General features: G+C 53.0%; 1 protein-coding gene across 10 annotated transcripts in view; it reads left to right on the forward strand.

The window, feature by feature from the left end:
* The window catches only part of RAB11FIP3 (RAB11 family interacting protein 3), an 87,476-nt gene that overhangs the window by 52,065 nt on the left and 20,645 nt on the right, over nt 1–14,766 (forward strand). For 6 of the 10 annotated variants that reach the window (XM_077187121.1, XM_077187122.1, XM_077187123.1 and 3 more), the window contains 2 exons: nt 6,677–6,867; nt 12,540–12,713. In XM_077187121.1, the coding sequence (XP_077043236.1) occupies nt 6,677–6,867; nt 12,540–12,713 (365 nt within the window). The remainder of the gene's footprint in view (nt 1–6,676; nt 6,868–12,539; nt 12,714–14,766) is intronic. The other 4 variants (XM_054643840.2, XM_077187128.1, XM_077187130.1 and 1 more) reach the window with 1 other exon arrangement.

The following is a 14,766-nucleotide window of genomic DNA, read 5'->3' on the forward strand; positions in this document are numbered from 1 at the left end:
ATTGGTGATCATTTTGTCCTGAGCAGCTGGTAGGCTTGAAATCTTGCAGGTGGCTGGAGCTGGAGGGCTGTAGAATGTGACAGGTGCAGTTCAGTGCCTGTTCACTTGTCCTTGGGGAAGAACATGGAGCCCTGAGCATTGTCCTCAGTGTCCCCAAAGCCTTTCTGCAGTGAGAGACAAAGGGCCATGAGCCCTGTGGACAGCAAATGAACAGTCCCATATTATCCTTGTATTCACAGAATCCTGGAATGCTTTGTGTTGGAAAGAACCTTAAGGCCCATCCAGTGCCACCCCTGCCATGGCAGGGACACCTCCCACTGTCCCAGGCTGCTCCAAGCCCTGCCCAGCCTGGCCTTGGGCACTGCCAGGGATCCAGGGGCAGCCCCAGCTGCTCTGGGCACCCTGTGCCAGGGCCTGCCCACCCTCCCAGGGAACAATTCCTAATTCCCAATATCCCATCCAGCCCTGCCCTCTGGCAGTGGGAGCCATTCCCTGTGTCCTGTCCCTCCATGCCTTGTCCCCAGTCCCTCTCCAGCTCTCCTGGAGCCTCTTCAGGCCCTGCCAGGGGCTCTGAGGTGTCCCTGGAGCCTTCTCCTCTCCAGGTGAGCACCCCCAGCTCTCCCAGCCTGGCTCCAGAGCAGAGGGGCTCCAGCTCTCCCAAATCAGTCCGTGGTGATAATTTGATATCTTAAAGCCTGAAAATACCAAGGAAATTTATTTATTGTGTAGACTCCCAGCTGTGTAGAGGGAAGGGTGGGAGTGTAAATGGGACAGGGATGTCCCTGAAGGCAGAACCCAAGTGCAGGGCTACGGTGAGAAATTTCTGTGCTGGTCAGAAAAAATCCCATTTGAAGTGTTTGCCCAGTAGGAAATAGGCTGGAAGGAGTTTGGAAAACAAAGTCCTTGGAGCCTTATCTTGAACCACAAGCAGAGTGTGTGAGATTGGGAACATGGGAACTGGGCTGTGGGACTCGGGAGGGCTGGGAGCTGAGGGGGCAGCAGTGCAAGCAGAGGTGTCTCAATAAGAGTTGGAGAAGTAGAAAGGGCAGGGATTGGGGTTTCCTATTTCTTTTCAGTGTCTGATTTTGGGCTCTCGTGGTAGTTCAGATGTTCTCTGAGATCCTGAGGCACAAGCAGAGGAGCACAGGGGCTGTGAGCTGCTGTGTGAGGAGCAGGCAGGGGCAGAGCTCGGGTTAAAGCATAACTCCTTGCTGCCGTGCTGGGAGCAGCAGTCTGGGCTGGCCTGGCTCAGGAGCTCACTCCTATCCGGGTCCGGACACCGCTGCTCAGCACTGCCCTCTGCTCCGAGCTCCTCAGCACAGCCAGGATAAATAACCCAGAGAAAGGGGGAGAGCCTGCTTTGGGAAGGTAATGGAAGGAAATCTGTGTGTTTGTGCTGGGTAGGCAGCGCTGAGGAAGTTTGATGTACGTGTGGTTTCTGCGGAGAGGAAACAGAAAACCTGAGGAAACCCTCAGAACTTGTGGGTGCGAGCGGTGCCGAGGCCTCCGTGGGCCATAGAGAGGGGAAAATCCCATGGATCAGCTCTCCCACAGGGCTGGGCCCCTGTTTGCAGGGGGCAGGCTGGCATTGGGCTGGTTATAACCTTCTCTGGGGTCAGCACTGTCGCTGCCTGCCAGAGACCATCCTCTGAGTCACCAAAAGTGCTCCTGACCTGCCCCTGGTGAGCAATCCAAGCTTTATACATCCCTGTTCGTGGCTATAAGGAAGGAATTTGTCACTTAACGCTTAATTATTCACCAGAAACACCAGGAAGGCCGAGATAAACCTCGACAGGTCGCTTTCAGATTCAACCTTTTTCTTTGGGGATGGATTCCTGGGAAGTGTGAGCACCCCGAGTGCTCCCAAAACGAGCTTTTATTTTGGAATCCAGGGGAGCGGGAGGAGGCTGCGCTCAGCGGCAGGGAAGCGTGCCGGAGCTCCTGCTCCTTATCGGCAGCTCGGGAACAAAAGGCACTCTGTTGGGACTCCAGCTCGATCCTTAAGTCTCCCGGCTCCCCTGGACTTTGCTTCCCTCCTGCCTCGCAGAAGCAGCTCCCGGAGCTGGCCCTGGCTCCGGACAGGATGTCTCCACAGGTGGGTTTTTGCGAGCTAAAACAAAGTGAGGAGGGCTTGGATTTCCAGAGGGACCAGGTTCAGCACTGCAGGTGCCGGGAAGGGGCAGGTTAGGAATGCACCTGACTTGTTACATAGGCAGATCCACCTGATTTTTTTTTCATGGGAATGGTTGAGATTAAAAGAGGAGAGATTTAGATGGGATTTTGGGCAGGAATTGTTCCCTGTGAGGGTGGGCAGGCCCTTGGCACAGGGTGCCCAGAGCAGCTGTGGCTGCCCCTGGATCCCTGGCAGTGCCCAAGGCCAGGTTGGACAGGGCTTGGAGCAGCCTGGGACAGTGGAAGGTGTCCCTGCCCATGGCAGGGGTGGGACTGGGCAGAACTTTAATGTCCCTTCTAACCCAAACCATTCCACAATTCTGTGACTCCCTGGGCTGTGGTGTAGCTTCACACTCCTCTCTGCCAGGGTGTCCCTGGGGAGCTGGGCCAGCAGGGATGGTGCCTGCTGGTGTTTGGGGTGCTGGGGACAGCCTGCCAGCTGTGGTGTTCTGTGAGTTGGTTTGGGGTTTGGTTTTGGCCTGGGTGAGTTTTCAATTTGCCCCAACAGATGCAGCACATTTCTCTTGCCCAGCCTTGATGGAGTGTAACAACCCCAACTCCAGGGGCTGAGCTGTGCAAGCTGCCTTCACCCAGGGCTGAGCAGAGGCTCCCAGGCTTCCCTGAAAAGCTGGCATTGCCTGGGTGTGTGGGAAGAGGGCAATTTTGGGACCCAAAGTGGCATCCCAGAGGCTGAGCTGCCCTGGGCCAGCTGCATTCATGTGGGACTATAAGCACAACATTGTCCCTTCTCCCTGGCTCCCAGCCTGGCACCACCACCACTGTCAGGGCCACAGGGTGTCCTTGGAGGGGGATTTTTGGAGCTGATCTATCTCCTCTGCATCCTGTGCACAGTCAGGGCTGGATTCTTCAGGAACAGGCTCACACTACTGGGAAAACAGAGTTGTTTTTCCTTTTCCTTGTCACTCACCTCCCCTCCCAGGCTTCCGAGTGTTTGTGTTCAAGGACAGCAGAGCTTTGGGATGCCAGGACAGCTCCAGGGACAGCCCTGCCTGGAAGGAACCTCCCTGGAAGTCAGACTTTGCCCTCCTTTCCAAGGCAATGCCTTGGCTGAGCTTGTGCTGAACCTTCTGTCCCTGCCTGGACCTTGCAGGTGATTCCCAAGAATCCCTCTCCTCACACTTCAGCAGCTTTTTAAAAAATCCATATGGTTTTATAGCACTCTACAACATCTAATTAAGTAATCTTTAGTCCCAGATGTCATCAGATGCCTGGGATGGGTGAGCTGCTGCTGCAGAAGGCTCCTAAAGGCACCTCACCTGTCTGATCAGGGCACATTACATCATCCCAGTGCTGACTTCACCATTAATTTCCTTTTAGAAGCAGGAGTGCTCACCTGGGCTCTCAGATCCCTGAGCAGGCAGAGATGCCTCTGGGTGGCCCCTGTCCTGTCAGCCAGGTGTGGCTCTGGGGAAATACCTGCTGCAGGAGCTGGATTTGGGATTGGTACCTCCATCAAACCCTGATCCTGTTCCAGCTCAGAACTCTGCGTGTGCCTGAGTCCCAGGTTTAATGTCTGAGCTTTGCCTGAAGCACTCAGGGTGTGTTTTATTCAATAAAAAATCAAAATGTACTGATATTGGTGACACCAGCCCCATTCTGAACGTGTCACTGATGTTCCTGGCAAGTTCTTTGGGGTAGGTGTAGCCCAACCTGGCTGTCCTGAGCCCACGGATGTTTTTAAGTGTGTATTTTGCTTTTTTAAGCTGGAAAAAATGTTAACTTTCTGCTCACAGGAAGGCAAAGCTGGCTGAAGGAGAGCTGTGGCAGGGGGCTTTGAAGGGTCAGTGCACAAACCAGCTGCTCATGAGGCCATAAATAAGAACTTTCTGTACCCACACACTTGCCCAGGGACAGAGATTTGGCTCTGGCAGGCATTTGGCAATACCTGAACTCCCTTGGTTTGCCTATCTCCTCCTGGCATCTCTTCTTGAGGTTTAGTTACTGATTCTGTGGTGAAATGTGCAGCAAAGTTCTCCACGCTTGTGCTCAGGGGAAGGACTTTGTTTACAGCTTCAGCTGCTTCTTAACTCATTGTCCACACTGGTTTAATTTTAATAGGGCTCTCTTGATTTTGAAACCTCATCTAGGCTGGTATCAGGAAAATTCAATTTTTAGGTAATAAATTGATGCATATCTTTGGTATGGCTGAAGGACAATGGTTGATGTCCTGTAATTCTCCTACTCCAAAAGGCTTGCTCCAAATCCAGCCTGTCCATGCATGCATTTCCCACCAAGAAGGTGTTTTGGAACAATTTGATAGAGAAATCATAGAATCATGCAATGGTTTGGGTTGGAAGGGACCTTAAAGGTCCTCTTGTTCCAACATCTGACTAAGGGCACTGTTCAGTTCCTGCTTTGCTTCATGTTGAGAGGGTCAGCAGTAACCACAGCAGGGTTTCTAATCAAATTACTTGTGAATTGGAGTGTTTGCAGGTTTTTTGGCTTCTTTCAATAGTTGTCTTTACTCTGTGCTTATTATAATACTTCAATTTGCTCATTATAATACTTCAACCTATGTTTAAATGTAAGCTTTTCCAGTGAGAAGGAGGGGGGCGGGGTTGGTATTTTAAAAGCAGCCTTTATTTTGTAGTGTGCAAGCAAAATTCTTTCCAGTTTGCCATGAAATCTTTTTCAAACAGGCAGAAGGGAGGGGACTGTGCAGCTGGGGGTGGCTGCTGTCACCTCTTGGGCTCTCTCTGTCTGTGACCAAGCCAAGGCAGGTCAAGCCTCTGCTTCCCCTTGTCCCTCCTGCTGGAGCATTAATGGTGTTTCTAGAAAGTGCAGCATAAATCCAGTAAAGCACTTAAGCAAGTCCCAGCTTTAGGTGTGTAAGTGGTTTTGGTGGATTTATGCATTTTTAAGTGGGTGGGGGCTTTAGAGGCCTTTGTTTCTCTCTGCAAGACAGGCACAGGCTCTGCCTGCTGGAGTTCCCTGGAGCAGCCCCTGACTTCAGATTCCAGCTCTGGGCAGGTTTGTGTCGTGTTTAACTTCAGGGAGGTGTCCTGGAGGTGCTGATGTCCACAAGCCAGGTGGAAGCTGAGCCAGGCTTCCAAGAGGAGCTCCTGGCTGTGTCCATCCTGCTGAGTGTGGTGGGCACAGGGCTGGGAGAGCAAAGCAGGGCTGGGCTGAGTCACTTGGCTGCTCCCAGTGGCTACATGGAGTGGGAATTGCTGGGATCAGCTCTCTCTCCATCCCTTCAGGGTTTTATATCCCTTTTTGCCTCTGGAAGTGTCCAAGGTCAGGCTGGGTGAGGCTTGGAACAACCTGGGGTAGTGGAATAGGCAGGGAGTGGAATGAGATGGGCTTTAAAGTCCCTTCCAACCCAAACCATTCCATGATTTTATGAATACATAAAATACACTTTGAGAAACGTGATTTTCTCCAAAATCCTTGGAAAAAGCCCTGAAAGCTGTTCTGAGTGCCATGGCAGGGGTAAAGGGTATTGCTTCAGTCGTGCCCACATTCAAACTGCTGCTGTTTTGCTCTGCTGCTGTGCTGGAGGGACAGCTGAGCACATGGGATCCCACCAGGTGAACTTCAGGAGGAGCAGAAGGCTTTCCATGGGCAGCTCTTCACCTGGAGCCTGGCAGGAGGGCTCCCACCCCTCTGCCCAGCCCCTCCAGTGACAGGGATCAGCTGGAGCTCAGCACCAGCACTGGCAATCCCAAAATTCCTTGATTTGCTCCGAGGCTGAGGAAATCCCCAAATGCTAAGAGAGGGGCTGGCACTGTGAGGGGTAACAGGAGCTTTGGCTTTTGGAGGGTTCTGCTGCTGTTGCCATGGTTCTCCAGAGATCAGGATCAGAAGGGATTGTCCCTGCCTGTGTGTGGGAGCAAACAGGAAGGACTGAAGCTGAACCTGCCTGGGGTACAGAACTGGAAAACTCAGTTCTCCTTGCTCTATAAATCTTAAAACCCTGCTGCTTTCCCAGAGCCTGCTCAGTGATGGATTTGAGATGCTGCTCCAGCTGAAGTGTGGGGATTTGAGTCCCTGCAAATCAGAAGCTGTAATGAAGATTTAGAAATGGTTTATTTGCTGTTGAGGGATTGAAGGTTTTACCAGACAGGACAAAAAAAAAAAGGTGCTCCAAGGGCTAATTGAGGAGTTTTGAATGGGGGTTTTTGCAGGGAATTCAGATTAATAATAGCATGTCCTCTTGGAATGGGGTGGGAGAAAGCAGCAGTGATGGGAACTGCTGAGTCAGCAGTGGGTAATCCCTCCTGCCCTGGCCAAATCCATCCTGGCTCACAACAAAACCTCCCTCCAACTCTTATTTAGTCCCTCTTTCTGTGATCTGTTTCCCAAGCCCTGCAAAGGCTGAGGTGCACCCCGTGGTGCCCACAGAGCAGCACCTGGGCCTGGGGTGAGTTCTTCCAGAGTTTGGATTCCTGTGCTCAGAAATGCAACACAGCCGAAATTCTGCCACAAAAACCCACTCAGCTGTGAGATCTTATTGTTTTGCTTCTTGTGTATTTGTTTTAAGCAGGCAAATGAGGTGACTGACAGTGCCTACATGGGCTCAGAGAGCACCTACAGCGAGTGTGAGACCTTCACAGATGAGGACACCAGCACCCTGGTGCAGCACGAGATGCACGACGAGGTGGAGACCGACAGCGCCATCGACTCCGCCGTGCACTCGGAGTTCACGGATCCCATCGAGGAGCCAGAGCATGGGTGAGGAGAAACCCCCCATGGGCATGGGGGAGACACAGCCCCAGGGATTCACACCCACGTTGTCTTGCTGGAAATTGGGTTGTTCTTCTGATGCCTTGTGCAGGCTGCCCTAGAACAGAGACTGGGCAGAGCTAAAGAATAAAGTAGGGATTTATTAGGAGGGCTCAATGGATCCACCTTGGGCAGCACAAGAGCCCAGCCAGGGCTGCACCCAAGATGAACCAAAATGGTCTCAAAATGCCCAACCAGTCATGGGGTCTCTCACTTTTATGAGTTCTGCTCCATTTGCATATTGGAGTTAATTGTCCAGTTATAGCTCCAGCCCATGCAGTCCCATCCTGCTTGTTTTTCTCTCTCCAGTCCACGTTGTTTGTGCTCTGGGGCCTGAGATTTGGATCATTTGTCCTTGATCCCCAGCTAGAGAAGGAATTGTTTTGTCTCCCTACTGAGCTCACCATCCCCTAATACAAATCCCAGACCCACACACTAACGCTGTACAGATTATGAAAAATATAAAAGCTAAAACCTGAGGCATCATTTTGTGTTTGTAACAACGTGCAAGACCAAAATAGCTCTTCTGGAGGAATAAGGAGAATAATTAGGCTGGTTTGTGTAGGCTGGTTTGGAGCCCAGCCTGGCAATCTCTTTGAGTTAATCGTTGCTTGCCTTGGGAGATCTTCTGTACCCTCATTAGCATCTTTAACCTCTAAAATAACTTCTCAGGTGATCCAAACACCTGAAAGACTTGCAGTTTTTAATCTATCACTTAAGCCAGAAACACAACATATAATTTTCCAGTCAGGAGGGGAACTCGTTCTATTTTTGTTTTCCCTAAAAACATGCGTGTGCCCTTTGATGTGCAACCACCTCCTGTAATAACTGGTTTGAAACCTCTGCCTGGAGCACAGAAATGTGAGCCAAGATCTCCTTCCCTGGGTCTGAACTGCTGCTGGCAAAACTGCTCCTGGGCCCACCCCATCTTTGGAGGAAAAATGGGGTTTGGGGTGAAACTGGGATGCTGGCAGGCAGGAAGGCAGGGAAGAAGTCCTTTAGGATCAGAATCACAGAATGGTTTGGGTTGAAAGGGACATTAAAGCTCATCTCATTCCACCCTCTGCCATGGGTAGGGACACCTTCCACTAGACCAAGTTTCTCCAAGCCCCATTCTGGACATGTCCAGGGTTGGGGCAGCCACAGCTTCCCTGGAAAATCTGTGCCAGTGCCAGATTAGTGCCCCAAGAACACCAATCTACACCAAAACCTCTGGAATCATCTTTGCTTAATTAAGGTCTGTAACACAGAGGATGAGGTTTGTCCCAAAACACAAGGCCCAGGGTTGGTGCTCCAGGGTGTGCTTACAGCTCTGCTTTTTGGGAGCCCCAAGCTTCCCTCCCACCCCAAAATCCCATCTGGGGACATCAGAGAGGCAGCAAGCAATGCCAGGCCCGGGGCTGAAAGGGTGCTGTGGATTAGAGCAGAAATGGGATTATCCAGCTGGGCTCTTCTCACTGCAGCAGGCCAGCTCAGTGCCAGTTAAATTGGGAGATAATCAGCTGTGAGCTCCCTGCCAGCAGCACAGCACGGGGTCCCTGCAGGGCCATGGCAGCCTGCGTGCGCTCCCGCCCGCTGGGGAAGGCAGCCTGCCTCAGATTCACCTGCCTGTAGGTACAGAACTGCCTGGGGAAACAGGGGGAGAGCAGCTGGTCCCAGGGCTGGCCAAGGCTGGGGTCAGCAGGACAGGAAGGATGGGATTGCTGGAGAGACTCCAGAGGAAGCCATGGGGATGCTCCAAGGGCTGGAGCCCCTCTGCTCTGGAGCCAGGCTGGGAGAGCTGGGGGTGCTCACCTGGAGAGGAGAAGGCTCCAGGGACACCTCAGAGCCCCTTGCAGGGCCTGAAGGGGCTCCAGGAGAGCTGGAGAGGGACTGGGGACAAGGCCTGGAGGGACAGGACACAGGGAATGGCTCCCAGTGCCAGAGGGCAGGGCTGGATGGGATATTGGGAATTAGGAATTGTTCCCTGGGAGGGTGGGCAGGCCCTGGCACAGGGTGCCCAGAGCAGCTGGGGCTGCCCCTGGATCCCTGGCAGTGCCCAAGGCCAGGCTGGGCAGGGCTTGGAGCAGCCTGGGACAGTGGGAGGTGTCCCTGCCATGGCAGGGGTGGCACTGGATGGGCTTTAAGGTCCCTCCCAACCCAAACCATTCTGTGATTGCCAGCTGTGGGCTTGGGAAGGTCAGATGTCCTTTGTGTGCCCTGTCCAAGCACAGTGAGGCCTTTTCCCAGATTGTTAAATGTGTGCAAATTCCAGGCAGCCAAAAACTTTGTTTGATATATAGTAGATTTGAAAGGTTTGAAATGGGAAGCTGTGGGAGTGCTGAGGGCTGCTTTTGGTGCCATCAGACCCCACCCAGGAGGACATCTCTGATGCTCAGGGACAGCCAGGGAGTGCAGTCCCCCCAGTGCAGCTGCTGGGCTGAGGCAGAGCTTCAGCATCACTTCTCAGGAGCTCTCAGAGCTCAACATACCTGAAATGGTTTGAGCTTAAAGCTTGTTTAGGCTGTGTGTAGTGAAGATTGGTTGGACTTTGGATCCTGAAGCTATCTGAACCTCAAGATTTGAATAGGACATATAATTTACTGCCCAGCTTGAGGGTTTCCAGGTGCCCGATCAGATCTGTTTCTGTACAGTGCTTATCAAACCACAACCCCAAATTTAGAGTTCTGGGCTTGGGTTTTGCTTCTGAATTATCAATTCCACCCCCTAGCTTCTATTCCTGGAGAGATTTCCACTGCTTTTGGTGAAGGTCTGACTCACCACAGGGATGGATGGGTTCCAGTGGATCCCACTGTGCAATATTGGTGCTTCTCAAGGGCAGGAGGAGTATGTGCAGATGCCCACAAGCTGGGCTGGATTTATTTGTGGTTAAATAGAGATCTGGAGGGTTGACATGTTTTTATTAGCGGGATAAGGGCAAATCCTTTGGATGGAGCAGGTTTTTTGTCATAAATGGCTTATCTGTAATCTTTTTTCCTTTCTGGTTTAGAGCAATCTGCTCATACCCATTTCCCTCTGCTAGCAAGTGCATGGAGATAAGGGCATAGCCAATACCAATTTCTGTAATAAACCAATATTATTATGATTTTTAGCCTAGAATTTTGGAGAGCAGAGCAAGGTTAACCCCCCAAAACACAGAGCTGTGGCTCACAGCCCTGTGGCTGCTTTCACAGCCTGGTTGTTGCAAATCCCTCCTGCCTTTTCTCCAGCTTAACTTGAAAACTTCCATAGGGCAGGAAAGGGGGCTTGGCTTGGTGGGCAGGCCCTGGCACAGGGTGCCCAGAGCAGCTGGGGCTGCCCCTGGATCCTTGAAGTGTCCAAGACCAGGTTGGACGGGGCTTGGAGCAGCCTGGGACAGTGGGAGGTGTCCCTGCCCATGGCAGGGGATGGAATGGGATGAGCTCTGAGGTCCTTTCAGCCCAAACCATTCTTGGATTCTGTGTCTCCATGCAATAGAAAGACTCTTGCAGGGACAATGACTCTGTGCTGGGCTGTGTCCCCTCAGGAGCAAGGGACATGCCAGGAGCTGGGCTGGGTGTATTCAGGGTTTGCACCAAGCCTTTCAACACTGCAGCCTTCTGGCTCTGGTGTTAAAACCCATGGAGCAGCATTCCCCACTCCAGCATTGTCACACACAGTGTTTTCCCAGCAGGAGCAGGGAAAGGGCTCCTTTGTCTTGCTGGGGGTCTGTCCCAGCTGCCTGAGCTCTCCCCTCCCCAGCACCAATCCCCCAGGGTTATGGGGTTAAAGCCTTGAGAGGATTAGGCAGCAACGAGCAAGTGTGAGCCTGGCACAGGCTGCTGGGGAACTCACAGCATTTTGGATGGGGCTGGCACATGCCCAGCTCTTTCTCTGCCATGCCAATCACAGAAATTGGTATTTTAGTCAAGCAAGGGCTTGTCACCAACCCTGGGCACTGTCCTGCAAGTCTGAATGTCCCCAGTTGCAGCTGTCAGTGGAAAAACTTGGTTTATTGGGGTAAAAAAATCACAATAAACTACCCAGTGGTGCCTGGACTGGACTGTTTCTGTCCTGTCCTACTCTGCCAAAATGGGACACATCACTCCCTTGGACATCACTCCCTTGGTGGGGTGAGTTGACCCTGGCTGGACACCAGGAACCCACCAAAGCTGCTCCATCCCTGCCCTCCAGAGATGGACAGGAAAAGAAAATATAACAAAGGGTTCATGAGTTGAGATAAGGACAGGGAGAAATCATTCATCAAATACCATCATGTGCAAAACAGACTCAAATTGGGGATATTAATTGAATTTATTACTGACAAAATCAGAGCAGGATAATGAGAAGTAAAATCAGACCTTAAAAAATCATTCACCCCCATCATCCCTCCTTTCCCCTCCTTCCCCCAGTGGCACAGGGAGGTGGGACTGGGGGTTGTGGTCAGTTCATCACAAATTGTTGCAGCCACTGCTCAGGGAGAGGAGTCAGAGTCCCCCCCTGCCCCAGTGTGGGGTCCCTTGCACAGGAGACAGCTCTCCCTGAACCTCTCTAACCTGAGTCCATCCCATGGGTTCTCCAGGAGCTGCTGCCCCGTGTGTCCCTCTGCTGTGGGGTCACTCCTTCAGGCACAGCCTGGGTCCCCCCCAGGGTCACAGATCCAGCCAGGACCCTGCTCCAGCATGGGCTCCATGGATCTGCAGGTCCCTGCAGGATCCTGTCCCAGCACAGCTTCCCACGGGCTCACAGCCCCTCTCAGGCACCTCCTCTCCAGGCCTGGGCTCCTGTAGGGGCTGCAGATGCATCTCTGCACCTCCCTGCCCTCCATGGGCTGCTGGGGCACAGCTGCCTCCCCATGGCTTCCCCCCAGGAATCTCAGGGCAGTCTCAGCTCTGAGATTGGCTCTTGGCCCTCTCCTGCCCTGTCCTGCAGAGCTGTTCCTCTCCAGTGTCCTCACCCCACTCTTCTCTGCACTCAGTTCACTGCCCCATCCCTTTTTTGTGTTTCCCTCTCAAATCTGGTATCCCAGATGTGCCATTCCTGGTGGGCCCAACCTCAGCCAGCAGCAGGTCCATCTTGGAGCTTCCAGGGATGGACTCTGCTGGACATGGGGGAAGCTTCCAGGGATGGGCTCTGCTGGAATGGGGGAAACTTCCAGGGATGAGCTCTGCTGGAATGGGGGAAACTTCCAGGGATGGGCTCTGCTGGACATGGGGGAAACTTCCAGGGATGGGCTCTGCTGGAATGGGGGAAACTTCCAGGGATGAGCTCTGCTGGACATGGGAGAGGATTCCAGGGATGGGCTCTGCTGGAATGGGGGAAACTTCCAGGGATGAGCTCTGCTGGAATGGGAGAGGATTCCAGGGATGGGTTCTCCTGGACATGGGGGGAGCTTCCAGGCATGGGCTCTGCTGGACATGGGGGAAGCTTCCAGGGATGGGCTCTGCTGGACATGGGAGAGGCTTCCAGGGATGGGCTCTGCTGGATATGGGAGAGGCTTCCAGGGATGGGCTCTGCTGGACATGGGGAAGCTCCCAACAGCTTCTCACAGAATCCACGGCTCCCCTGCCAAGTCCAAAGCCATACTCAGAAGGAGGATGTCCTGGATGCAATGGAATGGCTGCTGTGGCCCCTCTCTAACCTCTGTCTGTCTGTTCCCCCAGGTCCCACCCCCACGAGCTGGCCCTGGGCTCGGAGCTCAGCCACTCCATTGTCACCGTCATCAGGGGGGAGGAGCATTTCGAGGATTACGGGGAGGGCAACGAGGCCGACCTGTTCCCGGACCCTTTGTGTAATGGGGAAAGCAGCTTTGGCAGCTCCTCCTTCCTCTCTCCCAGGTAATGCCCAGCCCTGGTGCTGCTTCACTCTGCTCTGGGGGACAGGGGATTTGCCAGCCAGGGGGCCTGGCGGACTCTGCATCCAACGGGATAATGGGCTTGGAAGTGGAGGAGGAATTCCCTCCCTAGGTGGTTCCTTTCCCTGGTCAGTGCCTGTCCTGTGACACCCAGCAGGAGGTGGAAGAGTTGGCTGCATTTCCAGTGTCACATTCCCACTCCTGTTAGGGATGTGGCTCCTCACTGAGCCTTCCAGGAGAGAAAACCACCTGCAGCTTTACCCCTGATCCTGCAGGATGACTCCAATGGTTTTTGTCTCTTTTATGTTTTGGGGTTTTGATGCAATGATTGGTTGGGTTTGCATGAGCTGCAGCAGCATTCCTTCTCTAGGGATATGTAGAGCAGGAAGCAAGCTGTAGCATTTCCTCCTTGCTTTAGGGTCTGAAACCAGGAAAAAGTCCCATTTTCCAGCCTGAGCAGGATGGGCTGAGGAGCTGGTGGGGTGGTACACACCCCATCAATACTTACTTTCTAAAGAAAATGAATAAAAGCTGGAATATCATCAGTGCTGCAGCCCACAAAGTGTCTGGGATGGCAGGTAACACCAGGAACATGTTCCTGCATTGGAGGCACAACTCTGCACAGGGCAGGAGTGTTCCCTGCAGCCACACACCCTGCTAAAGACAGAAATACACTCCTTTCTCTTTGCAATGACACATCTGTGCCTTTCTGCAGCCATGTAAGCTTCTCAAAACTTCTTTTTTTCCCCTGTCTTCCCGTTTTCTCCCAGCTTCCCAAACCCCTTCACAGAGTTTGGACAATTCTGGGTGCACAGGGCTGGCAGGGAAGAGCAGGTCAGGGCTCATCTCTTTTTGGCTGGTGCAGCAGCAATGTTGGAGGTGTTAATGGCAAACAGGAGAGTTGCTGTAAGGAATTCCCAACCTCTTCCTTTAGGAAAGCAGTGCTCCAGCACTGGGATCTCCTGCACAGTCTCTGATCTGTGCTTGTCCTTGGCCTGCTCTGTGCAGGGATGTGGGGCTGGCTGTGCTGGTGGAGTGGCACAGGAAGAACTCTGATTCAAGCCCAGCCTTGGTGTTCGTTTTTCCTTGAGGATGAGCTGCCAGTCTCATCCAGAAGGCTCCTGGCAAGAAAATACCCAGTTAAAGGAGCTTTTCAATCTCTTCAACTTTTCCTTTAACATCAGGCCAGAGCTCCCAGTTTGCCCACGCTCCCAGTGTTCCAGCCTTGCTCTGCCAGGGCAGCATCTCTGCTCTGCTCTGTCTCTGGATCTGATCCACACCTTATCCCATCTTCCCTCTGCAGGGAGGGGCTCGCTGGGCACGTGGCCACACAGGTTGTGGTGGTTTGTGCTGGAGAGGGAGGCTGGAGATAAACCCTGCAAAGCCTCTGGAGTCAGGAATGTGGGGCTGCTGGAGCTGAAGGATTTCCTCATGCCTCTCAGGCCTAGCCTCCCCTTGGATTATTGCTATGTTTGTGAAATCCTGCCCTAAACATTCCCTGAGTCTGTGCAGCTCTTCTGACTTTGGGTAGGAAGGGACAGGACACAGGGAATGGCTCCCACTGCCAGAGGGCAGGGCTGGATGGGATATTGGGAATTAGGAATTGTTCCCTGGGAGGGTGGGCAGGCCCTGGCACAGGGTGCCCAGAGCAGCTGGGGCTGCCCCTGGATCCCTGGCAGTGCCCAAGGCCAGGCTGGGCAGGGCTTGGAGCAGCCTGGGACAGTGGAAGGTGTCCCTGCCATGGCAGGGGTGGCACTGGATGGGCTCTAATGTCCTTTCCCACCCAAATCATTCTATACCTGAGCAGCCCCAGTGTGTTGAAACACACCTGAGGGGACACAGGCTGTCCCTGCTTCAGGCTGAATGGTTTTTTTGGCTGTATTTTGAATACAAAGAACAGCCTCACTTCTAAAGGACCACATCACCACAGACCCTTTCCATGCTACAGGAGTCTCTAAATGGGAATAATTTCTAGAAATTGTCCTGCCACAACTCCAGAAGATGAACACAAACCCCAAGAGCCTTCAGGGAACACT

This window comes from Agelaius phoeniceus, chromosome 16 (genome assembly GCF_051311805.1).
Source record: "Agelaius phoeniceus isolate bAgePho1 chromosome 16, bAgePho1.hap1, whole genome shotgun sequence".
Lineage (NCBI taxonomy): Eukaryota > Metazoa > Chordata > Aves > Passeriformes > Icteridae > Agelaius > Agelaius phoeniceus.